The 26945-nt window shown below is 48.8% G+C and overlaps 1 protein-coding gene across 1 annotated transcript in view; it reads right to left on the bottom strand.

Moving 5' to 3' along the window:
- Nucleotides 1-26945, bottom strand: part of LOC139276896 (PHD finger protein 20-like) — a 60879-nt gene that overhangs the window by 24689 nt on the left and 9245 nt on the right. Inside the window, exons 4-13 of the mRNA XM_070894892.1 lie at nt 24790-24799; nt 24422-24428; nt 24096-24184; nt 20069-20396; nt 18293-18433; nt 15343-15498; nt 10665-10850; nt 9225-9272; nt 3232-3513; nt 323-526 (exon numbers count right to left, since the gene is read on the bottom strand). Coding sequence (XP_070750993.1) covers nt 323-526; nt 3232-3513; nt 9225-9272; nt 10665-10850; nt 15343-15498; nt 18293-18433; nt 20069-20396; nt 24096-24184; nt 24422-24428; nt 24790-24799 — 1451 coding nt within the window. The remainder of the gene's footprint in view (nt 1-322; nt 527-3231; nt 3514-9224; nt 9273-10664; nt 10851-15342; nt 15499-18292; nt 18434-20068; nt 20397-24095; nt 24185-24421; nt 24429-24789; nt 24800-26945) is intronic.

Here is a 26945-nt window from a genome sequence, read left to right as displayed (position 1 = left end):
ATCCATAGCCAGATAGCAGACAGGGCACAGCAAAGTACCGCAGGTAGCGAGGAGACCAGAGGCAGTGAGGATACATCTGATCACTGTCTGCAGGACAAGGTTCTGGGGCAACACCATCACAGCAACTGGAACCGAGCCAGTACTCAACCATAGAGAGGATAACAGTCAGCTGCTAATGGGCGGTACAGTTGGATCATCAAGGTACGCTATTTGACATCCATGCCAGCTGCACACAAACCTTTTCTGCTTGTCTTTACATCTCAGACAGAATAGAACACGCGCAGTCCCTTGAACACTGGCGTGCGTTCTCCGCAGCCCTTACCGCTTTCTGTGACGCCCCTTTCCCGGTCTTGCAGCTTCCGATGAGACCGCTCCATCTGGTTGTCCTTGCTCTTCTCGCGGAGGGACGGCCTGGACTGCGCAGCGATATCGACAGAGGATGGCGCCGATATCCGTCTCCGCTCATTGAGCTTCGCAGCGCTGGAAGACTGGGAGTCCCGATGGGACACATGTTGCTGAGACCCGTCTGGAAGGGAATCACAAAAAGCTGCCGATGAGATCTGCGCACTATCTATGGGGAACTCGGCGATATATGTACAAGGCAAATCAGGTAACTGCCCAGGTAACAGTATTGCTGAATTCACACTAGACCTGTATCAGTGTATTTCTAAAGTAGTGCAATAGCTGGGCTCAGTGGCAAGGCTCACCGTAGTCAGATCATTGGTGCAAACCCCATTATCTAGTGCAGCACTGAGGGAATACTGCATTGGTGGAGATGCCATCTTTTGGATGAGACAGCAAATCAAGTCCTCCTCTTTTGTTTCAGGGCATGTAAAAAAAAATCCCATGGCAGTATTCAAAGAGTAGCAGGTGATTAACTGGTCATCGATCGCAATATAGATATAACTAACGCACACATACACTAACATGCAGATTCTTCCTTTCTTTAATTCATTTACACTGTACAATTATAGAAACTTACAGCACAGAAAGAGGCCATCCGGCCTGTCGTGCCTGTGCTGGCTACCCGAGAGAGCAGCTGTGCTCAGTCCCAAATCCCTGCTTTTTGTCCGTAACCCTGAAAGTACCTGTCCAACTTCCTTTTTAAATTACTGATGGAATCGGCTTCCACCACCTTTACAGGCCCAGCATCCCAGATCCCGGCAACTCTGAGTGGAAACATTTCTTCTCCTCTCCCCTCTAGAGCTTTAGTCATTGATTTTGAATCGATAACCTCTGGTTATTGACCCACTCGCCAGAGGGAATAGTTTTTCTCTCTACGCCATCAACACCTCTCATCATCTTGAAAACCTCGATTAACCTTCTCTGTTCCAAGGAGAACCTCTCTTCATAACTGAGGTCCCTGATCATCATAGGCAGTCCCTGGAAATCAAGTTCTCCGGTGACTATACAGTCCAATACGGGAATTACAGTCTCTGTCACATGTGGGACAGACAGTGGTTGGGTGAAAGGGTGGGTGGGGAGTCTGGTTTGCCGCACGCTCCTTCCGCTGCCTGCGCTTGATTTCTGCATGCCCTCGGCGACGAGACGTGAGGTGCTCAGTGCCCTCCCGGATGCTCTTCCTCCACTTTGGGCGGTCTTGGGCCAGGGATTCCCAGGTGCCTGTGGGGATGTTGCACTTTATCAAGGAGGCTTTGAGGGTGTCCTTGAAACGTTTCCTCTGCCCACCTGGGGATCGCTTGCCGTGTAGGAGTCCAGAGTGCAGCGCTTGCTTTGGGAGTCTTGTGTCGGGCATGTGAACAATGTGGCCCGCCCAACGGAGCTGGTCGAGTGTGGTCAGTGCTTCGATGCTGGGGATGTTGGCCTGATCGAGAACACTGACGTCGGTTCTCTGATGTTCCCGATAACATCCTGGTAAACATCGTCTCCACCCTTTACATCTTTCCCAAAGGAAAATATAGGGGGGGAAAAAAAAATCACTGTATACAATGTTCTTAATTCATTACCTCAGATCGATCCCGCCAGCACACGAGGCAGACACGTCACCACCACTGCTCCACTGTTAGTACACGGCTCAAAATACTCACGTTTGCAAGAACAAAATCTAATCGCACTATTAGTTTAAGTGGGCTGAGCATGAAAATCTCACTCGCCCACTGTTATACTTCACTGAGATCCTAGTGAAAGAGTCCTACAGTCCGACTGCGACTTTGCACACATACTATTAAATTTTTTTTAAATACCACCGACAACACTGAATTACATACTCGCTGATGAATTTACCGAAGTACTTCACAACTGTTAATCCTTCAGTGAGAGTATCGCCTCACATCAATGATACTGACCAGACTGTCGTCCGAATCTATACCGACAGCCGTTAGAATCGTACAGCACAGAAGGAAGCCATTTGGCCCACCTTGCCTGTGCCGGCTCTTTCAAAGAGCAATACAATTAGTCCCATGCCCGTGCTCTTTCTTCATCGCCCTGCAAATTTACCCCCCCCACTTCAATTGAGGAGAGTGGGACTAAATGGATAGCTCTTTCAAAAGGACCGGCACACGCACGATAGGCCGAATGACTTCAATGATTTAAAGGGAGATGAGAATTACACAGTGGGTCACTATGTGAAAGTGTCAGCTGTGGCTCAGTGAGTGGCGCTCTTGCCTCCAGAGACTTGAGCACAAAATTCTAGGCTGACACTCCAGTGCAGTGCTGAGGGAGTGCTGCACTGCCATCTTTCAGATGAGACGTTAAACCGAGGCCCCGTCCGCTCTCTCAGGTGGACATAAAAGATCCCATGGCACTATTTCGAAGAAGAGCAGGGGAGTTATCCCTGGTGCCCTGGCCAATATTTATCCCTCAATCAACCTAACAAAAACAGATTCTCTGGTCATTGTCACATTGCTGTTTGTGGGAGCTTGCTGTGCACAAATTGGCTGCCGTGTTTCCCACATTACAACAATAACTGCATTTCAAAAGTACTTCATTGGCTGGAAAGCGCTTTGGGATGTCCAGAAGTTGTGAAAGATGCTATACAAATGCAAATCTTTCTTTATTTGTAAAAAAAAAGGGCGGTAGCATCAGACTCAATAGTGACTTTCAAAGGGGAGAACTGGGGATATACTTCAAAAAGGAAAAACGTTTTCAGGGCCACAAGGAAAGAGCAGGGGGAGCATAGAACTAATTGGATAGCTCTTTGAACGAGCCAAACGATGGGCCAAAGTGGCCTCCTCTGCGAGGCCAGTGTCTGTCCCACGGTCAGATACTCACACAGGGGTCCCGATGTGGTCCGGCGTCTCTTGGGGCTGTCCAGGAGGGACTCGGCCTCCGAGGCGCAGGAGCCTCGGGTCTGCATGCTTCTCTTGGGGGAACTGGGGTCAGGCTCCACCTTGTCCATGCCATGGTAGTACTTCATGTGGTAGTGCAGCATCTTAGCCTTGCGGAAGGCCTTCGCGCATTCGGGAATCTTGCACTTGAACTTGTTGTGGTCCAGGTCAATGATCAGCGCCTTGGGGGGCAGGTGGTCCTCGGAGTTCACAGCGGTGCTCGTTACTGGGGGGAGGGCGTAAAAAAAAAACATATCCGTCAGTTTCTACAATCATTTAAACCCTCTCTTTTCCACCCCCCATCCCCACCAAACCCGGTATAAAAATTAAAATACCAGCAATTCAAGAGAGGAGTTAAGTAAGATAAGCTAGTGGTGCTGTTATGCTCAGTGTCAAGCAAGGCATTGCAGCCACTTGGCTCAGTCAATGGCATTTTCTACAACGCATACCCAGGAATAGGTTAAAGGCAGTCATATCACCAGAGGGATCAGACAACATGGTTAGCTCGCCCCCCCTCCCGCTCCCATTCTCTGAGAATAAAAGGTGGGGTGGCTCACAAACTTCATTGGAAAGCCAGAGCTGTGCTGAGAGAGTTACTGTCACATGATCACCAGACTGATTCCTGGGATGGGAGGATTGTCCTATGAGTAGACTAGGCCTATATTCCCTAGAGTTTAGAAGAATGAGAGGTGATCTCATTAAAACATGCAAAATTCTTGCAGGGCTCCTCAGGGTAGATGCAGGGAGGATGTTTCCCCTGGCTGGGGAGTCTAGAACCAGGGATCAGTCTCAGAATAAGGGGTCGGCCATTTAGGACTGAGATGAGGAGAAATTTCTTCACTCAGAGGGTGGCGAATCTTTAGAATTCTCTACCCCAGAGGGCTGCGGAGACTCAGTCTTTGAGTATATTTAAGACAGAGATCAATAGATTTTTGTATATTAAGGAAATCAAGAGATTATGGGGATAGTGCAGGAAAGTGTTGAGGTAGATGATCAGCTAAGATCTTATTGAATGACGGAGCAGGCTCGAGGTGCCAAATGACATATTCCTGCTCCCAATTCTTATATTTTTATGATGATATGTACCAAGAGCTGCTGAGGTCGAAGAAGGAGCAGACACTGGCATGGGTTACTGGAGGTCAGAGAGAGAAGACGGAAGCTGGAGAAATATCCTCCCCCCCACTCCTCACTCAGGGGTAAAAAACAAACGCACACATCCCTTTTGTCATTTAATCTTCTCTGCCTGCCACCCTATCACAGACCTTCCCTTTTGTTCTTTCCTCCCCTCCTTTCCCTGCCTCTGTACTTGCTTAAATCCGATTACATCAAAACCAGTTACATCTCGAACTTTTTCCAATTCCGACGAAAGGTCATCGATCTGAAATGTTAACTGTTTCTCTCCACACAGGTGCTGCCTGACCCGCTGAGCATTTTCCTTTTGTACGTACACACACACACACACACACACACACATTCTGTTGGGCTGCTGGATTGCCATTTGACTGGTTCCGAGAGCAGTTTATACCCTGTTATATCACAATCAGTTGACAACAACATTACTGGGCTAGTTGAGAGACAGTAGGAGGGGAAGAGAAAGAGAGAATTACTATTTTTGTTTAAATCAGTGCCCGGTCCTGATCACTATCCAGTTACTCAAGCAGGGAATCGTGTGTGCGACCGTTGAGAGAACACGCGTGTGGCAGTGATGCCCTCCATGGTACAATAGCCCGACACTCGCTGCCCAAACGAATCAAGGATTGGACAAATGATAGCAGTCTCTTCCCACAGTCGGTCACCCACCCACTTAACCAGATCCCAGGAGTCGTCGTGGCCTTCAGGAGCAGAGCCGAGAAAACGTTCGGGAAAAGGGACGCAAATGGCACTCAACATACCCGCAGAACGCAGACAATCCACCCCCCCCAACATGGTTACGTTACTGACTATTGGAGGGACGGGACTCAAAGAAAAGCCCACTCTGTGGGCTGCTCGTGAGCAGCGCCTGCTGGTTGGTTCAGGAACATTAAAAACATAGAAAATAGGTGCAGGAGTAGGCCATTCGAGCCTGCACCACCATTCAATATCATTGCTGATCATGCAACTTCAGTACCCCATTCCTGCTTTCTCTCCATACCCCTTGATCCCTTTTAGCTGTAACTCCCTTTTGAATATATCTAAAGAACTGGCCTTAACAACTTTCTGTGGTAGAGAATTCCACAGGTTCATAATTCTCTGAAGAAGTTTCTCCTCATCTCGGTCCTAAATGGCTTACCCCTTATCCTGGTTCTGGACTTCCCCAACATCGGGAACATTCTTCCTGCATCTAACCTGCCAGAATTTTATATGTTTCTATGAGATCCCCTCTCATTCTTCTAAATTCCAGTGAATACAGGCCTAGTCGATCCAGTCTTTCTTCATATGTCAACCCTGCCATCCCGGGAATCAGTCTGGTGAACCTTCACTGCACTCCCTCAATAGCAAGAATGTCCTTCCTCAGATTAGGAGACCAAAACTGTGCACAATATTCAAGGTGCGGCCTCATCAAGGCCCTCTACAACTGCAGTAAGACCTCCCTGCTCCTATACTCAAATCCTCTCGCTATGAAGGCTAACATAGAAACATAGAAAATAGGTGCAGGAGTAGGCCATTCGGCCCTTCTAGCCTGCACCGCCATTCAATGAGTTCATGGCTGAACATGCAACTTCAGTACCCCATTCCTGCTTGCTCACCATAACATGCCATTTGTCTTCTTCACCGCCTGCTATACCTGCATGCCAACTTTCAATGACTGATGTACCATGACACCCAGGTCTCATTGCACCTCCCCTTTTACTAATTACCACAGATAATATTCTGCCTTCCTGTTTTTGCCACCAAAGTGGATAACCTCACATTTATCTACATTATACTGCATCTGCCATGCATTTGCCCACTCACCTAACCTGTCCAAGTCACCCTGCAGCCTCTTAGCATCCTCCTCACAGCTCACACTGCCACCCAGCTTAGTGTCATCTGCAAACTTGGAGATGTTACATTCAATTCCTTCGTCCAAATCATTAATGTACATTGTAAATAGCTGGGGTCTCAGCACTGAACCTTGCAGTACCTCACTAGTCACTGCCTGCCATTCTGAAAAGAGCCCGTTTATTCCTACTCTTTGCTTCCTGTCTGCCAACCAGTTCTCTATCCACATCAATACATTACCCCCAATACCATGTGCTTTAATTTTGCACACCAATCTCTTGTGTGGGACCTTGACAAAAGTCTTTTGAAAGTCCAAATACACCACATCCACTGGTTCTCCCTTGTCCACTCTACTAGTTACATCCTCAAAAAATTCTAGAAGATTTGTCAAGCATGATATCCCTTTCATAAATCCATGCTGACTTGGACCGATCCTGTTACTGCTTTCCAAATGCGCTGCTATTACATCTTTAATAACTGATTCCAACTTTTTCCCCACCACCAATGTCAGACTAACTGATCTATAATTCTGTTTTCTCTCTCCCTCCTTTTTTTTAATAAAAAGTGGGGTTACATTAGCTACCCTCCAATCCATAGGAACTGATCCAGAATCTATAGAATGTTGGAAAATGACCACCAATGCATCCACTATTTCTAGGGCCACTTCCTTAAGTACTCTGGGATGCAGATCATCAGGCCCTGGGGATTTATCGGCCTTCAATCCCATCAATTTTCCTAACACAATTTCCCGCCTAATAAGGATTGCCTTCAGTTCCTCCTTCTCGCCAGACCCTCGGTCCCCTCGTATTTCCGGAAGGTTATTTGTGTCTTCCTTAGTGAAGACAGAACCAAAGTATTTGTTCAATTGGTCTGCCATTTCTTTGTTCCCATTATAAATTCACCTGATTCTGACTGCAAGGGAGCTACATTTGTCTTCACTAATCGTTTTCTCTTCACATATCTATAGAAGCTTTAGCTCAACGCCTCTGTTTCACCCAGTCTGGGGACGGTTGCGTGACATCGGGGCAAGCAGGGAGGAAGAGGCAAGGTAGTCAACCTGTGAGGAGGTAAATAGTTGGATTGGGCAACATCGACCAATAAGAGGGGCGTGGGAGTCTCCTACCCAAGTGACATCATGGACAGCAGTGGACAGTAGCATAGTGGCTATTTTAATGTATTTGCTTCATGGGTTTTTTGCTTAAGAATTCATAGCAACACAATGGCTTGGAAATCCCGACTTCCACGGGTCTGTACGAAGTCTCTAGGGACCCTGGAAGGTATCGGAAAAGCCGGTTTTCAGCACACAATGCGCTTGCGCTGAAAACCGGCTTTTCCGAACTGTCAAGCTGGAGCTTGACAGATCCTCCACATATCGGAAGTGAGCACATTCGCATGGGCAAGATTGCGGGATTTACCCATATCTTGCCCAGCGGATGTCCTCAAAATTCTTGCGCCTGGTTACAGGCGTAAGAGTTTAAAAACATACAAAAATATAAATTAAATTTAAAAAACATTATTTTTAAAAACCTTACCCATCACGTTACATTTATTTTTAACCATAATGAGAAAAACTTTAAAAACGCGGAAATTTTTCCTCGAAGATATTTATTAACTTTAATTTTAATGATGTGAGGTGTGTTTTTTATTTTTTTATTGTGGTGTTTAGTGCGTTTGTTTTTTTCCCTCATTAATAACAATGAGAACTCGTAGATACGGAGCGCCCATTGCTATTAATGAGAAAGCTGTGGAATACTGTACCTGATTGGTTGAGCAGTCACATGTGACTGCACCTGGAGGACGGGAGCGCGCTTCGCAGCGCGGGAAGAGAAGGCCTCCCCACCGGAATCCCACACTCCTCCAGGACCACCAGGTACTTTCACAGAAATATTTCAGCTCGGAGGCAATTGCCCGCAGAAAGCCTCCGACCGCAATTTCAGCCCCATTACCATTAAGGACTAGTTGGTTTATTAGCAAACGGTTTAACAATCACACTACACATTACCAGTTCATCCACCAGGCTCACAACCACCTGCCTCATCGTGGATCCCTCGAACCCAACTGGCTGGGGTTTTATTGAGTCTTGTGAACATCTTGTGACTGGCTATTCAATAGCTCCACCAATCTGTGAGCATACTCACAGGTACATACATTACAGATACGTTAGTCGTCTCTAGTAATCCAGAGGCCTGGACTAATGATCCGGTGACACGAGTTCTAATCCCACCACGGCAGCTGTGGAATTTAAATTCAGTTCATGAAATAAATCTGAAATTAAAAGCTTGCATCAGTAATGGTGACCATGAAAGTGCCAGATTGCTGTAAAAACCCATCTGGTTCACCAACGTCCTTCAGGAAAAGAAATCTGCCTTCCTTACCCGGTCTGGCCTATATATGACTCAAGACCCACAGCAATGTCGTTGACTGTAGCAAACCACTAAGTTTTATAAGGTAGCTCACCTCTCCCTTCTGAAGAGCAATTCGGGATGGGCAATAAATGCTGGGTTTCCCAGTGATGCTCACATCTCATGAATGAATAAAATAAATGGTGCAATGCCGGCCCATGCAAAACACGGTAGGTTAGCTTTTGTTACTAAACAGCCAAGAATCTTGTGTACGGCACATGCCTTTTGCTAAGCCAACAGTACCAGATTAGTCAGTGCCCTTTTGCTCAGCCAATGTGTCACGGGAGCTCCCTATCTCATCATCCCCTGACGATCTGATGTCAGGTTTTGTCATTCTGGAAAGCCCTATTGCACTGAGATTTAACGCACAACTAAATTTTTCTGTTCCCGCTTCTCTCAGCCGTTTACAAGCGTTGTAGCAGACGAAATAAGCACATGTACACACACACACACACACACTGACACTCAGACACGCACACACGCGAGCAAACAGACAGCGGGCGGACGAACAGGGATGCTGCAGCAGCGAGTCCTTGCTGGCCTCACTAAAAGGAAAACATACAGGGTTCCCTACTGTATCTGTTTGGGTTCTGGGATCGAGGCACTCGCTTCACAACAGGAGCTGAGAAGAGGAGAACAAAAAACAGAATTACTCATGGGTCTTCTGCACTGCCAACAAGTCTCTTTCCTAAAGGGTCCCGTCTGGAGATGGCTGGGGGGGTGCTGGAAAGGAGGGCCTCCCCAACAAGGACCCTTCCAAAAGGAGGGGGTGGTGGGGGGAGGGTGCAGAGACGACTTGTCAGCAAGAACCTGTTCCTTTCCATGTGTAAAAAAAATACCTTGCTGCAAATTTTTAAACTCATCACAGCACGACATGTCATTGCTGAAAATTAAAACCGTTTTCTACATGTGGTGCCAGAGTTCGAATCGCAAGAACGCAAGAACTAGGAGCAGGAGTCGGCCATTTGGCCCCTCGAGCCTGCTCTGCCATTCAACAAGACCATGGCTGATCTTCTACCTCAACTCCACCTTCCCGCATTATCCCCATATCCCTTAATTTCCAAACATCTATCGACCTCTGTCTTTAATATACTCAACGACTGAGCCTCCACAGCCCTCTGGGGTAGAGAATTCCAAAGATTCACCACCCTCTGAGTGAAGAAGTTTCTCCTCATCTCAGTCCTAAATGGCCGACCCTTTATTCTGAGACTGTGACCCCTGGTTCTAGACTCCCCAGCTGGATGAAACATTTTCTCAGCATTAACCCTGTCAAGCCCCTTCAGAATTTTGTCTGTTTCAATGAGATCACCTCTCATTTTTCTAAACTCTAGGAAATATCGACCTAGTCTGCTCAGTCTCTCCTCATAGGGTAATCTCCCAATCCCAGGAATCAGTCTGGTGAACCTTCATTACACTCCCTCTAAAGTCAAGTATATCTTTCCTTAGGTAAGGAGAGCAGAACTGTATCCAGACAGGTGTGAGAATTAAATCTTCGGCCGCTTGTGGCTGTAAAGGTTCTGAATAAAGCCAGATTAGAGTAGAAACCTTAATCCTGGTCCTAGGGTGGGCGCGGGGGAGAAGAGCACAGTTTGAGTGTTCACTGATGGTCTCATGCAGAGACACAGTGAAACATGACTGTGCGTGAGACACAGAAATGTTTACACTGATGGGGCAGCTGACTCTCTCGTGAGATGGAGGTTAACGGGATGCGATTTGGGGCAGCGCGTAGGAAGCTTCATTCTGCATCCATCCCAAATTATAACGGAACCCTGGATGAAACAAATCGAAAAGCATTCCGCTCTCCAGCAACTTTTTACACAAAGTTTTTACAAAAACAAAACGCAACTGGATTCGGTCCTCAAACCATCTTGAGGTTCAGTTAGCTCTCGCCAACTCTGATTCGGTACGATAAAATATGAACACGCCGTGTTGCACGGACCCAGTGTTGGAATCACGCCACCCCAGCATTTACTCGTGGATAGGTCGTGCACAGGAACACCCATCTCCATCTTACCGGCTTCACTGGAAGGATCTTTCGGCTGAGAGCTTGGCGTGGGGGAGTCCACCTTCGCTGTTTCATCGGCCCGGCGCTCGGGGCTGGTAACACCCTCGGGCGCTGAAGCATCGGACGTGGTGTCCGAGGAACACTGGGCTTGGACGGCGGGATCTTGCTGTGCCTGGGCAGGGGGCTCGGAGCTTGCTGCCGTGGGGAAAACAAACGCAGTCAAACACCTCGCAAGGCAGCGCGGCGCAGTCACTGACAAATTGGTGGGGAGGGGGCTGTCATTTTATTAAATTAGGGCAGACAATTTTTCAGCGGATAGACAGTATGGTCACGATCAGCTTTAACACTAGCACTTCCTTCAATCCCGAGCTCAGCAGCAAGTAGGACTGACGGTCCATGTAAAGAATGGCAGACAGTTCGAGGCAAGGGAATACACAATAAATGGGAGGATACTAAGTGGCGTGGAGGAACATAGGGACCTTGGTGCATATGCCCATAGATCCTTAACAATAGCAGGACAGGTCAATAAGGTAGTGAAAAAGGCATACGGAATGCTTTCCTTTATGAGTCAAGGCAGAGAATATAAGAGCAGGGAAGTTATGTTAGAATTGTATATAACACTACTTAAGCCACAGTTCTGGTCATCACATTACAGGAAGGATGTGACTGCACTAGAAAGGGCGTAGTGGAGATTTACGAGGATGTTGCCAGGACTGGAAAACTTTAGTTATGAGGAAAGATTGGATAGGCTGGGGTTGTTATCCTTGGAACAGAGGAGGCTGAGGGGAGACCTTATTGAGGTGTATAAAGTTATGGGGGGCCTAGATAGAGTGGATAGAAAGGACCTATTTCCCTTAGCAGAGGGGTCAATAAGCAGAATGCATAGATTTAAAGTAGTTGGTAGAAGGATTAGAGGGGAGATGAGAAAACATTTCTTCCCCCAGAGGGTGGTGAGGGTCTGGAACTCACTGCCTGAAAGAGTGGTACATGGCAGAAACCCTCACCACATTTAAAAAGTACTTGGATGGGCCCTTGAAGTGCCGTAACCTACAGGGCTACGGACCTCTGGAAAGTGGGATTAGGCTGGATAGCTCTTTGTTGACCTGCAACGAGACCTGGGTGTCATGGTACATCAGTCATTGAAAGCTGGCATGCAGGTACAGCAGGCGGTGAAGAAGGCAAATGGTATGTTGGTCTTCATAGCTAGGGGATTTGAGTATAGGAGCAGGGAGGTCTTACTGCAGTTGTACAGAGCCTTAGTGAGGCCTCACCTGGAATATTGTGTACAGTTTTGATCTCCTAATCTGAGGAAGGACGTTCTTGCTATTGAGGGAGTGCAGCGAAGGTTCACCAGACTGATTCCCGGGATGGCAGGACTGACATATGAGGAGAGACTGGATTGACTGGGCCTGTATTCACTGGAGTTTAGAAGAATGCGAGGGGATCTCAGAGATATATAAAATTCTGACAGGACTAGACAGGTTAGATGCAGGAAGAATGTTCCCGATGTTGGGGAAGTCCAGAACCAGGGGACACAGTAAGGGGTATGCCATTTAGGACCGAGATGAGGAGAAACTTCTTCACTCAGAGAGTTGTTAACTTGTGGAATCCTCTACCTTAGAGAGTTGTTGAGGCCAGTTCGTTAGATATATTCAAGAGGGAGTTAGATATGGCCCTGACTGCTAAAGGGATCAAGGGGTATGGAGAGAAAGCAGGAAAGGGGTACGGAGGTGAATGATCAGCCATGATCTTACTGAATGGTCGTGTAGGCTCGAAGGGCCGAATGGCCTATTCCTGCATCTATTTTCTATGTTTCTAAGTGCAGACACGACGGGCCGAATGGCCTCCTTCTGTGTCGTAATTTTCTATGATTCTATGAGGCAGAATATCGGAAACAAATTCGTTGTGAAGGAAGACTCAAATTTAAAAGGGCCAATGCTTCCTAACATTACAAATCATGCAGCACAGAAGGAAGCCATTCGTCCTATCGTGCCTGTGCCGGCTCTTTGAAAGAGCGATCCAATTAGTCCCACTCCCCTCCTCTTCCTCCACAGCCCTGTAAATATTCCCCCTTCAATTGAGGAGAGTGGGACCAATTCGATAACTCTTTTAACGGCCCGGCACAGGCACGATGGGCCGAATGACTTCAATTATCTTCTCCATTGTAGTGTATTTGCTTCATGAGTTCTTTGCTTAAGAATTCACAGCTATACATATGCTGTAATGAACTAGTTGGTTTATTAACAAAGGTTCAACAATTAAACTGAACCCTATCAGTTCATCCACCAGGTTACAACTGCACAACCCATCATGAAGAACCTTAACTCAGTTAACTGGGGTTTTATTGAGTCTTGTGAACATAAGTGACTGGCTAAGCCACTCACAGTGCAACAACTCCACAAACCTGCGAGCATACACACAGGTGCATACATTACACTCATATAGCTGTAAAAGCAGCCTATGTATAATGAGGCTTGTACTACATTGTCAGTGATGGGGAGCACAATGTCATGAACTACCGCCCACCACAGAACAGAGCAGACACAGAAGAGAGTGGAAATTAAGATGAACCTGTATAAAACACTGGCTCGGCCCCAACTGTAGTATTGTGTCCAATTCTGGGCATCGTACTTTAGGAAGGACGTGTAGGCCTTAGAGAAGGCGCAGAAAAGATTTACGGGAATTATTCCAGAAATTAGGGACTTCAGTTACGTGGCTAGACCGGAGAAGCTGGGATTGTTCTCCTTGGAGCAGCGAAGATTGAGAGGAGATTTGATAGAGGTGTTCAAAATCATGAGGGGTCTGAACAGAGTAGATAGAGAGAAACTGCTCCCATTGGTGGAAGAGTTGAGAGCCAGAGGACACAGATTTAAGGTGATTGGCAGAAGAACCAAAGGTGATGTTACGCAGTGAGTGGTTAGGTTCTGGAACGTGCTGCCTGAAAGGGTGGTGGAGGCAGACTCAATCACTGCTTTCAAAAGGGAGTTGGATAAGTATCTGAAGGAAAAAGTAATTTGCAGGGCTACAGGGAAAGGACGGGGGACTAACTGAGAGTCGACACTGGCTCGATGGGCCGAATGGTCTTCTCCAGTGCTGTAACTATTCTATGGTTCGAAGAGGGTCAAGATAAGATTTAATAGAAGTATTTAAAATCAGGAAGAGTTTAGATAGAGTAAATAAAGAGAAATTGTTTCCAATGGTTGAAGGGTTAATAACCAGAGTGCACAGATTTACGGCGGTTGGCAAAAGAACCAGAGGCAACCTGAGGAAAAACATTTATGATTTTAGGATTGGGAATGCACAGCCTGATAGGGAAAACGGAAACAGATTCAATAGTAGCCTTCAAAAGGAAATTGGATAAATACTTGGGAGAAAATATTGCAGGGATTTGGGAAAGAGCGGGGGAGTGGGATCGCTCTTTAAACAAGCCGGTAATGACTTGATGGGCCGAATGGCCTCCTCCTGTGCCATACTATTCTATGACAACAACAAAGGTCGTGGCATGGAGAGCGTAGTTTATATGGTGTCCACGTCAATACATATTACACTGCATCAGATCTGTGGCATGGCAAGGGGTGTACTACAGTGAGGAATGAGCTACTGAAGAAGCGGTGTAGTGCGGAGTATGAATTAATAGTCTATTTAGATTGGACCCGGTCTAACATTTTTATTTTAATGGGGTGGGGGGGGGGGAGCAGCTGGGGGTGATGATAGGTACATCCCAACGCAGATTGCTCCAGACATTACATCTTTGGCCAGTTTTCAGGCGAGAAATAAGCCGATATTCCTCTCCACCAGCACCTGTCAAGCTGCATCTTCTGCCCAAAGTCCAGTATCTCAAATACACTTTAAATTTACTTGAAACAACTTTTCTCAAAACTTCTGGGCATGGATTGAGTATTTCAGCAGAACGAGCACCACATGCTACCGTAGCATAGGGGTTATGTTAATGGACTAATAATCCGGGGACATGAGTTCAAATCCCACCACGGCAGCTGGGGAATTTAAATTCAGCTAATTAAATAAATCTAGAATTAAAAAGCTAGTGTCAGTAATGGTGACCATGAAACTGCCGGATTGTTATAAAAACCCATCTGGTTCACTAATGTCTTTTAGTTGCGTTGGGATGTACCTATCATCACCCCCTGCTGCTCGCTCGCCTCCCCCCGCCCCATTAAAATAAAAATGCCCTTTAGGGAAGGAAACCCGCTGCCCTTACCCGACCTGGCCTGTATGTGACTCCAGACCCACAGCAATGTGGTTGACTTATAACTGCCCTCTGAAAAGGCCCAGCAAGTTACACAATTAATAATAGTAACTTTTATTTATATAGCACCTTTAACGTAGCAAAACGTCCCACAGCAGTGTTACAAACAGATAAAATTGTACAAAGGGCATTGCCAGCGACGCCCACATCCCATGAATTAATTTTGCTATAGTAAGGCTAGGTGTAACTGAGGAAACAGATATGCAAGAGTGTGTCCTGGGCCAATTTTTCTTCCTCACGGGGAGAGGGAATGGGATAAACATCAAGCTCTGATTAGCACCTCCTTGCATGGCCACCATTCAGATCAAGAACTCGGCAAAACGTAGAAAGGCAGGACAGACCACCATTTGAGAGGTTTGTTCCCCCCTTGACACCCAGCAAGAAAACAAGCCCTTCTTTGTAAGGAAAGGAGAACGTCACCTTCCTCGACCTTTTCCTGGTCCTTTGTCCTGCTCCGAGGTTCCGCTCCATCACTCAGGGCTCCAACGGACGAGGAGTTGCTGTCGCCGGAAGCTAGACGCAGAGATCGCCTTCTGTTCTGCTCCTGACCTCGATGGCTCTGGGACTGCCTCCGGCCTGTACAAACACGCAAAGGAAAGCAAAGCGCACGCCTGTTATTAGAGTACACTTTCTCCGCTCCCCTCCTCCTTGGCGAGAGATTATTGAGCACAATGTCATCACCGCGAATACAGTCAATGACACCAGAAGACTTGATCACTATGGAGATAACTTCAACGACCACTGTCCCACAAGTTGTGGGAGAGAGAAAGATGGGGGGGGTGAGGCGTGGGAGGGGAGAGGAAGAGGGAGAGAATTAATGAGAACGCACAGCTGCAGTATGTCAATCCATTGCCATTTTAACTTGCACTTAAATAGCCTCTTTTATATACTAGAACATCCCAAGGCGCTTCACAGGAGCGTTGTCAAACAAAATATGACAGCGAGCCACACAAGGAGATATTCAGTGACCAAAAGCCGAGAGGTAACGGGAAGGTCGGAGCTTGGGGCCGAGGCAGCTGAAGGCACAGCCGCCAATGGTGGAGCGATTAAAATGGGTGAGGCGCAAGAGGCCAGAATTGGAGGAGTTGTCGGAGGGTTGACGGGCTGGAGGAGGTCACAGAGATTGGGAGGAGGAGGGGGCGCGAGGCCATGGATGGGATTTGAAAACAAGGATGAGAATTTTAAAATGGAGGTGTTGCCGGACTGTGAGCCAGGATTGCCCCCACTTCCTCTCTGTCCAAGAGGAAAGATGGGCAACTTCCTCCTTAGCCTCTGCCAAAGTTAATCTGAAATGATTGGCTAGGAGCAGCCAAAGTGTTGTGGCATTGCTTCCTCTCTGTAGGAAAGGGGAGGGTCTTTACTCAATGCGTTTAGTAATGGCCAACGGTGACTTGCTGACTGAGAATCTAGAGCACGAGGTTATGTTCTACTGTTTGGGGAGTGCGGAGATACCCCTTGAACCCCAATACATACTTTTTAAATAGCAGCATCTCAAGATTACTATTGAGAATTTGCCATCCGTGACAAGAGAAATTCTGGGGGAGGTGCTGGTTATTCAAAATAGTCTTCCACATAGACCAAAAAAAAAAATCACAAGAGAAACTCTGATCCACTCTTATCCAAACAAAGCAGCAATTTTCTTACCACAAGTTGTTGTAATCTGGAACTCGCTGCCTGAAAGGGCGGTGGAAGCAGATTCAATTGTAACATTCAAAAGGGAATTGGATAAATACTTGGGGAATATTTTCACAGCGCCGTGGGGAAAGTACAAGAGGAATAGAATTAATTGGATGGCTCTTTCAAACAGTCGGGACAGGCCCAATGGGCCAAATGGCCTCCTCCTGTGCAGTGTCATGCTCTGAAAATGGAGACTCTCACGTGGAGTCTACCTCCTAGCTTAGCTGCTCCAGTTCCGTCACTGACGGGAAACAGCCCTTAGCGACGACATTGGAACAGCAGGAGCCACATCTCCGATACAGAACGGGAGATGTTCCGAAGCCACCCAACACTTGCTATCGTGGTTGGGAAATCTGCACTCCCGCCCAAACAGCGTGGTCTCCTGAGGCTTGGCGCCTCGCAGTTGCAGGCTCGTTGCTTGCTGCACAGTTGGGCCTGGACACAGGAGATTCTGCTGATGATATTCACCATAGTGACTGGGGGAGGGGCGGGGGGGAGCAGAGAGCTGACTCCAGTCTCTGCACCGGTTGAAAAAGTAATCACTTTATTTTTTTTACAAAGCATAAATAAAGATTCTCCCGAGGCTAACACTTACACACGGTTAAGATCTTACATTTTCACGCACTTCCCTTTCCACAAAACCTTGCTTCCTGTTGACAGAAAAATGACACCGTTTCCCATTATAAAGTCCTGTGTCCATATTTATAATGGGAATGGCCTTATGTAAACTCTGTAATTACAGTCACGGTATAATTACATCTTCTCACCAGCAGTAGTGCTTGAACACCGGTTTGGCATCTCCCACTTCCTCAGCTTATACTGCAGGGAAATTACTATGCCCCAACCAACATAAGTACATCTCAACTCTGCAAGCTCTGATCCCATCGCTTCACCTGAAGACCACACACTTAACCTTAATTTCCCATGTCCAATGCCCCAGCATTTATATAACGCCTTTAGTATAACGTCCCAAGGCGCTTCACAGGAGCGTTACCGAACAAAATTTGACACCGAGCCGGATGCTGGAATCTGAAATAAAAACAGAAAATGCTGGAAATCTCAGCGGGTCAGGCAGCATCTGTGGAGAGAAACAGAGTTAATGTTTCGGGTCTGTGACCCTTCGTCAGAACTGGAAAAGTTTGAGATGTAACAGATTCTTAAGGAAGTGCAGGGGCAGTGAAAGGGGGAGGGGAGGGAAGGACAAAAGGGAAGGTCTGTGATAGGGTGGAAGACAGGAGAGATTTGACAAAAGGGATGATGGGCAAAAATGAGATGGTAATGGCACAAGTTAAGAATTAGGGCAGACGACCAAAAGCTTGGTCAAAGTGATAGATTTTAAGGATAGTCTTAAAGGAGAAAAGGGAAGCAGAGGTGTTTAGGGAGGGAATTCCAGCGTTTCGGGCCTCGGCAGCTGAAGGCACGGCCACCAATGGTGGAGTGATTATAATCAGGGATGCACAAGAAGCCAGAATTAGAGTACAGATATTATATAAATTGGAAAAGTACTTTGATTAAAAAGTAGTTTTCCTTCACCTTTGAGCCACACCATCCAGCTACAGTAAAAGCTACTGAAAATATAAAGGCTGGCAATTTTATGCAAGTACACCTGAAATACAGTACACAGGAGGAAGTACACTTTCCTGCTGTGACATTTGGGATTTTGTCGCTCAGAACATTCTGACAGAACACTGACCTGAGATCTTGCTATGCCTTGTTTGCTTGGGCTGGAATGTGACAGCTGAGGCAGACTCTCTCTTTCCCGATCCTGGACCTCCCTGGCGTGGCGGAAGCAGTCTGCGATCCTTCAGAGACGCAGCCCCCTTAGAATGATTACCTGGAGAAACATGCAAAGCAAACACAACTTGCAAATGTGAAATCGGAACCGGCCGAAATCAGAAACAAAAACTTTATTTTTTTTTTTAAGCGAAAAAAACTTGCATTTATATATAACGCTTTTCACGACCTCGGAACGGCCCAAAGCGCTTTACAGCCAATGAAGGACCTGTTGAAGTCTCTTGTCGGAATGTGGGAAATGCAGCAGCCAATTTGCGCACAGCAAGCTCCCACAAACAGCAATGTGACAATGACCAGATAATCTGTTTTTGTTATGTTGATTGAGGGATAAATATTGGTCAGGACACCGGGGATAACTCCCCTGCTCTTCTTCGAAATAGTGCCATGGGATCTTTTATGTCCACCTGAGGGGGCAGACGGGGCCTCGGTTTAACGTCTCATCCGAAAAACAGTACCTCCGACAGTGCAACACTCCCTCAGCACTGCACTGGAGTGTCAGCCTAGATTTATGTGCTCAAGTCTCTGGAGTGCGACAATCAACATAACAAAACAGATTTATCGGGTCATTATCACATTGCTGTTTGTGGGAGCTTGTTGTGCCCAAGTTGGCTGCTGCATTTCCCATATTACAACAGTGACTACACTTCAAAAGTATTTCATTGACTGTAAAGCGCTGAGAGACATCCAGTGGTCGTGAAAGGCGCTATAGAAATGCATGTCTTTCTTTCTAACCCCATCAGCATAGGGCTGACCTGAAGCAAACAAATCATTTAACACCAAAGACCTCTCCCAGCTCTACAGGACCCTCAGGAATGAATGAGATCGCATTATGTGTGTGTCGAGGTTACACATAGTTTTAAAAATAAAGACTCCTCTGCTCGGTTGGTTCACTCAGCGTGCTCCAGTCGCCATGGTAGCAAACCGAAATAGTACAAATTTAGGTAGGGGGGAACCAAACTCCCGCTGAACAGCTGCAACGCCTGTCCTCGGGACTGCTCTGTCGAGGCGCTGTGGTGATCAATAACGCTTTTTAAACGGCTGACGATCGCTCCGTGTGTCAGCCTGTGTTCTCAAATTGCAAGCCGATTAAGAGATGCTCGAGGAAGCAGCGATTGGGTCAAAAGACCCTGAATCTACCTTGGGCTTTTCCCCGCCCGACGTCTCAAAGCACTTTTATAGCCAGTGAAGTACTTTTTGAAGTGGAGTCACTGTAGTAATGCAAGAAGCGCGGCAGCCAAAAATGCGCACAGCAAGCTCCCACAAACAGCAATGTGGTAATGACCAGATAATCTGTTGTTATGTTAATTGTCCCACTCCAGGGACTTGAGCACATAAATCTAGGCTGACACTCAATCGACTACCTGCTGCTTATTCCTACATTACAACAGTGACTACACTTGAAAATTGGCTGCAAAGCGCTTTGGGGCATCCTGTGGTTGTGAAAGGTGCTAGATAAATGCAAGTTTATTCATTCTTTCATCAGAAGCCCATGTTCAAACTCTTGATAGCCCAGTGCACTTTGCATGTAATGTTCCCTCTATTTTTCTAAATTTTAAATGAGCTACGTGGCCCGTTCAAAATTCCACGCATCTTTTCCATTCAGAAGCCGGTGAGCGGCTTTGCGTAGGACCTCCAGACCTCAAGCTGCTTAAGGGGAACACTCGCCGCACCTCACCTGCAAGTCCCACTGAGGGCGGTCTCCCACGTTTCCTTTTCTCCTCGGGCTTGCCCGGTTCACTGGGAGGCGGTGAGCTCTTCTGCGGCGGGGTCGGTGGCGGAGAGCTCTTCGGCTGGGCTGCCGCTGGCTCCTTGGCGGCGTCGCGCGAGGCCGTTTGCTCCACCTCCGGCTCCGCTGGCTTTGCCTCGTCCTCTTTCGCCTCCGCGATCTTGCTCTCCCTGACCCGCTCGTCGGTGGGGGATGGGGAAGTCTTCTCGCGCATCCTCTCCCTTCGCCTGCCGCTGCTGCTGGAGCCGTTCTCTTTATTCCTCCCACTTGCTGCATTCTGTAAACGAAAGCACGCCCTAAGTACAGATAGTCGACAGCAGAACAGCAGTGACTTGGGCATTGGAACACCTCACCGCTGGGTAACAATATTCAGATTCACGCCAACAATTCCCAAATACGGGCACTCTGACGTCATCGGACGCCAATCTCTTTGGCGGATTTGCTTACTTTTCTACATAAGTTTCCATTTTCATCGCCCTCCCCCACCCCAACCCCCCCCCAAAAAAAACTCCTGGACCGGACAGACAGATAGACAACCTGCTTTTCATAGAAACTATAGAAATTTACAGAAGGAGACCATTTCAGCCCATCGTGTCCGCGCCGGCCGACAAAGAGCCATCCAGCCCAATTCCACTTTCCAGCTCTTGGTCCGCATCCCTGTGGGTTACGGCACTTCAAGTGCACATCCAAATGAGAAATATGGTGAGGGTTTCTGCCTCTATCACCCTTTCAGGCAGTGAGTTCCAGACCCCCACCACCCTCTGGGTGAAAACATTTCCCCTTAAATCCCCTCTAAACCTCCTATCAATTTCTTTAAATCTATGCCCCCTGGTTTCTAAGGGAAATAGGTCCTTCTTATCCACTCTGTCTAGGCCCCTCATATAATTTTATACACCTCAATAAGGTCTCCCCTCAGCCTCCTCTGTTCCAAAGAAAACAAACCCAACCTATCCAATCTTTCCTCAGTTAAAATTTCCCAGTCCAGGCAACAGTTTTTGAGGTGAAAATAGAACAGAAAATGCTGGAAATACTCAGGTCAGGCAGCATCTGTGGAGAGAGAAACAGAGTTAATGTTTCTTCCTCACTCTGTAATCTCCTTCAGCCCCACAACCCCGCTCCCCCATCCCAAGATATCTGCGCTCCTCTAATTCTGCCCTCTTGAGCATCCCTGATTATAATCGCTCAACCATTGGTGGCCGTGCCTTCTGTTGCCTCGGCCCCAAGCTCTGGAACTCCCTCCCTCAACCTCTCCGCCTCTCTTTCCTCCTTCAATACGCTTCTCAAGCTTTTGGTCACCTGCCCTAATTTCTCCTTCCGTAGCTCAGTGCCAAATAATCATATCGTCTCATAACACTCCAGTGAAGCGGATTGGGACGTTTCACTACATTAAAGGTGCTATACACATACAAGTTGTTCTTGACTCAGGTCGGTGACCTTGCAACAGAACTTCTAATGAAGGGTCATCGACCTGAAACGTTAACTCTGTTCCTTTCTCCACGGATGCTGCCTGACCTGCTGAATATTTCCAGCAATGTGTGTTTTTATTTCCGATTTCCACCATCCGCAGTATTTTGCTTCTGCTTTTGTGCTGATGTGCCATGTTTGATGGAGCCAATTAAAATCGCGAAGGATTTAGATAAGAGTGAATAAAGAGAAACTGTTTCCATTGGCCGAAGAGTCGGTAACGAGAGGGCGCAGATTTAAGATGACTGCCAAAAGAACCAGAGACGACATGAGGAAAAACTTTTTAATGCAACGAGTGTTTAGGATTTGGAAGGTATGGCCTGACAGGGTGGTGGATACAGATTCAATAGCAGCCTTCAAAAGGGAACTGGATAACTACTTGAAGGAGAAAAAAATTTGCAGGGATGTGGGGAAAGAGGGTGGAAGTGGGACTAAGGTGGATTTCTCTTCGAATGAGCCGGTGCAGGCTCGATGGGGCGAATGGCCTCTTTCTGTGCTGAACTATGATATGATATTTTCGCTCCCTCAAACGAACTGCCTCAAGTCCATTTGCCATCTCTCCCTGTTCATGCCTGAGCTGAGGTGAGAAGTCCCAGCATTTGTGTTAATCGCCAAAAGAAAAGCAAATCACCCAATTCCTCAACACACGTATTCAATGGTAAAACATGTACTGGTTGACTTTAAAAAAGACAGAAACAGATTTTCCCATAAAACTTTCAAAGAATTGATTACCGTGAACTTAATTTGTTTGTGTATGCCAATAATTTGATGTCTGCTCTCTTAAATTAACGACAAAAATTTACAGCCATCCAAAATAAATGGGTTGTTGTTCTGTCGCAGCCACGATGTCATAAAAGTGTCTTGAGTAGCACAGGCAGTTAACTGGGAAAAGTTAAAGGCCATGGATCTGTTGGAACACAGGAACAGGAGTGAACCATTCAGCCCCTCGAGCCTGTTCCGCCATTCAATGAGATCATGGCTGATCTGCACCCCAACACCATTTACCCATCTTTGATCTATGATCCCTGGATACCCTTAACTCATAAAAATCTATTGATCTCAGTCTTAAAAATTTCAATTGACCCAGCCTCTTGGGGAGAAAAATAGTTCCAGATTTCCACGACTGTGTGTGTGTGAAGAGGCGCTTCCTGATTTCACACCTGTACAGCCGAGCTCTACTTTTAAGGTTATGCCCCTTGTTCTGGATTCCACCTACCCCCCCCCCCCCCCCCCCACCACCCCCTTTCTCTACCCCCTCTCTCTCTCGGGGTGCAGTAGAATACTGGTTATGTTACTGGACTAATGATCCGGAGACACAAGTTCAAATCCCATTTCAATTATATAAATCTGGAATTAAAAAACTAGCATCAGTAATGGTGACCATGAAACTACCGGATTGTCATTAAAACCCATCTGGTTCACTAATGTCCTTCAACAAAGGAAATCTGCCGCCCTTACCCGGTCTGGCCTCCATGTGACTCCAGACCCACAGCAATGTGGTTGACTCTTAACTGCCCTCTGTGGTTCAAGGCGGCGGCTCACCACCACCTTCTCCAGGGCAATTAGGGACGGGCAATAAATGCCGGCCTTGCCAGCGACGCCCACATCCCATAAACAAAGATTTTAAACCCCCCCACCAAACGACCAGAGGAAATAGTTCTTCTCTATCCACCCCTATCAAATCCTTTAATGTTTCGACATACCTCGATTCGACCTCTGCTTTATCGCTCCCTCCTCATCAAAGGACAGAAAAGTTGAGGAAACTTTAAGCCCCGCATAGCACAACGCATTAGAACATGGGCACAGCAGCAGTTATAGTCTCTTCCCCAAACAATTGCACAGAGGGTTGCATGGCGGGTTTAATTATTAATAACAGAGTTTACAGTGCGCCTTACCACATCGCCAGAATATCACAAACTTTTGATTTGGTCTCTTTCCCCAAAAAAGGACATACTTGCCTTAGAGGCAGTGCAAGGAGGGTTCACTAGATTTATGGGGTGAGAGGGTTGTCCAATGAGAGATTGAGTAGATTGGGCCTCTAATCTCTGGAGTTAGAAGAATGACAGGCGATCTCATTAAAACATGCAAGATTCTGAGGGGGATTGACGGGGTCGATGATGAGAGGGTGTTTCCCCTAGCTGGGGAGTCTAGAACCAGGGGGCACAGTCTCAGGATAAGGGGTCGGCCATTTAGGACTGAGATGAGGAGAAATTTCTTCACTCAGAGGGTGGTGAATCTTTGGAATTCTCTACCCCCGTGGGCTGCCATTGAGTATATACAAGGCCGAGATTGATAGATTAGTGGGCACTAAGGGAACCAAGGGATATGGGGATAAGGCAAGAAATTGGAGTTGAGATAGAAGATCAGCCATGATCTTATTCAATGGCTGGAGGGGTCTTTTGGGCCTACTCCTGCTCGGCCTACTTATGTTCTTATGTAAAGTGCTTCACTCAATGAATTACATTTGGTGTGCAGCGACTGTTATTACGTAGGCAGACGATTTGAGCCTTACCTTCTCCCGTGAGCTTTTGGGAAGAGATTTGACATGGATTTTCTTCACAGTTTGAACGACTCCATCATAGAACTCCACCGTATAAGAAGCTAAAACACAGAAAGCATATCACCAGTCTCAGTATATCCCGTATCCCAATGTCACTAGACTGTGCAGGCCTCAATGTTAAAGGTGGCCATCGTTAGCAATAACCAAATGGAAAGGTCTTTCCTCTCCAAGCCAGTCTAAATCTCGGTCCTTATTCCCACAGCCTGAAAATCAGGCCGCAGATGCGAGGCAAGGCTTATCCAGAACCATAAATGTTACAATGCAAACAACTGAAATACATGCAAACTGGAAACAGATTGCACACAAACGTTCAGAGCATTAGATAAGAGAGGAAGGACCACTTCACACCGCAAGAGATAGCACAATGCACGAAGAGCAAAGGTATCCTCTGCAGAAGAGAACCTTATTTGTTCTGTTCGCCGCTCAGTTAACACAACTGATGACCTTTGTTACCCTTTCGCCTGCATCGTTCAGACAGGATCCGAGCTCGGTGTGTATCGGGAAGAGACATTGGGTCTATCCTGTCCGTATGGTTCAGAGATAAACCCTCGGTCTATGAGCCACGCAGACCTCCCAGGTTTGATCACCAACTTCTGCCAAGTCAACTGACTCAGCCGGGCAAACAGGAGCAATAACTAGAACTTGCCAGAGTCTCCCTGGGAGACGGAAGGCAGCAGACGAAAATCAATCGAGTTCCCTGCTTGCTACGCAATAACCCCTACTGGAAGCCTGCTCTTTCTCGCTCTCTTTTTATCCTCTGCCCGCTCTCTTTTTATCCTCTGCCCCCTCTCTCTTCATCCCCTCCCCTCCTCTCTTTATCCCCTCCCCATCTCCCTCTTTTTATTTCCTCCCCCTCTATCCCCTCCCCTCCCCCCCATCCCTCTCTCTCTATCCCCTCCCAATCCACTCTCTCTTTATCTCCTTCCCTCTCTATGCCCCTCCCCTCTCTCTGTGCCTTACCCCTCTCTCTATCTCTCTCCCCCCTCTCTCTCTCTCTCTCCCTCCCCCCATCTCTCTCTCTCTATCTATCCCCTCCCCCCCTCTCTCTCTCTCTCTCTCCCCCCCCATCTCTCTCGCTCTATCCCCTCCCTCTCACTCTCTCTCTCTCCCCTCCCTCTCTCTCTCTCTCTCCCCCCCTCTCTCTCTCCCCTCCCCCCTCCCTCTCTCTCCTCCCATCCCCCCTCTCTCTCCACCCCAGTCCCCCCTCTCTCTCCCTCCCCCCACTCTCTCTCTACGCCCCTCCTTCTCTCTTCCTCTCCCCCCGTCCCCCCACTCTCTCTCTCCCTCGCACGCTCTCTCCCCCCGTCCCCCCACTCTCTCTCTCCCTCGCACGCTCTCTCCCCCCGTCCCCCCACTCTCTCTCCCTCGCACGCACTCTCCCCCCTCCCCCTCTAGCTCGCACGCTCCCTCCCCCCTCCCTCGCACGCCCCCTCCCTCCCCCCCCCCCTCTCGCACGCTCCCTCCCCCCCCTCTCGCACGCTCCCTCCCCCCCTCTCTCGCACGCTCCCTCCCCCCTCTCTCGCACGCTCCCTCCCCCCCTCTCTCGCACGCTCCCTCCCCCCCTCTCTCGCACGCTCCCTCCCCCCCTCTCTCGCACGCTCCCTCCCCCCCTCTCTCGCACGCTCCCTCCCCCCCTCTCTCGCACGCTCCCTCCCCCCCTCTCTCGCACGCTCCCTCCCCCCCTCTCTCGCACGCTCCCTCCCCCTCTCTCTCGCACGCTCCCTCCCCCTCTCTCGCACGCCCCCCCCCTCTCGCACGCTCCCCCCCCCTCTCGCACGCACCCCCCCCCTCTCGCACGCTCCCTCCCCCCTCTCTCGCACGCTCCCCCCCCTCTCTCGCACGCTCCCCCCCTCTCTCTCGCACGCTCCCTCCCCCCCTCTCTCGCACGCTCCCTCCCCCCTCTCTCGCACGCTCCCCCCCCTCTCTCGCACGCTCCCCCCCCTCTCTCTCGCACGCTCCCTCCCCCTCTCTCTCGCACGCTCCCCCCTCTCTCTCGCACGCTCCCCCCCTCTCTCTCGCACGCTCCCCCCCCTCTCTCTCGCACGCTCCCCCCCCCTCTCGCACGCTCCCTCCCCCCTCTCTCGCACGCTTCCCCCCCCTCTCTCGCACGCTCCCTCCCCCCCTCTCTCGCACGCTCCCCCCCTCTCTCTCGCACGCTCCCTCCCCCCTCTCTCGCACGCTCCCCCCCTCTCTCTCGCACGCTCCCTCCCCCTCTCTCTCGCACGCTCCCTCCCCCCCTCTCTCGCACGCTCCCTCCCCCTCTCTCTCGCACGCTCCCTCCCCCTCTCTCTCGCACGCTCCCTCCCCCTCTCTCGCACGCTCCCTCCCCCTCTCTCTCGCACGCTCCCTCCCCCTCTCTCTCGCACGCTCCCTCCCCCTCTCTCTCGCACGCTCCCTCCCCCTCTCTCTCGCACGCTCCCTCCCCCCCTCTCTCGCACGCTCCCTCCCCCCCTCTCACACGCTCCCTCCCCCCCTCTCTCACGCGCTCCCTCCCCCCCTCTCTCACGCGCTCCCCTCCCCCTCTCTCTCACGCACCCACCCCCGTCCCTCTCTCCCCCTCCCCCCCTCTCTCTCACACACACTCCTCCCCCATCCCTCTCTCCCCCATCCCTCTCTCCCTCTCCTTCCCCCCCACTCTCTCTCTCCCCCCACTCCCACTTCCCCTCTCTCTCTCTTCCCCCCCCCCGCCATCACTCTCTCTCTTTCCCCCCTCTCCCTCTCGCTCTCCCCCCTCACTCTCTCCCCCCCTCTTGCTCTCCTCCCCCCCCCACACTCTCTCCCCTCCCCCCTCTCTCTCCCCCC

Source organism: Pristiophorus japonicus, chromosome 12, assembly GCF_044704955.1.
Source record: "Pristiophorus japonicus isolate sPriJap1 chromosome 12, sPriJap1.hap1, whole genome shotgun sequence".
In the NCBI taxonomy this organism is placed as follows: Eukaryota; Metazoa; Chordata; class Chondrichthyes; family Pristiophoridae; genus Pristiophorus; species Pristiophorus japonicus.
Note: the sequence above shows the minus strand (reverse complement) of the source record. Positions and strands in the feature narration are given on the sequence as shown.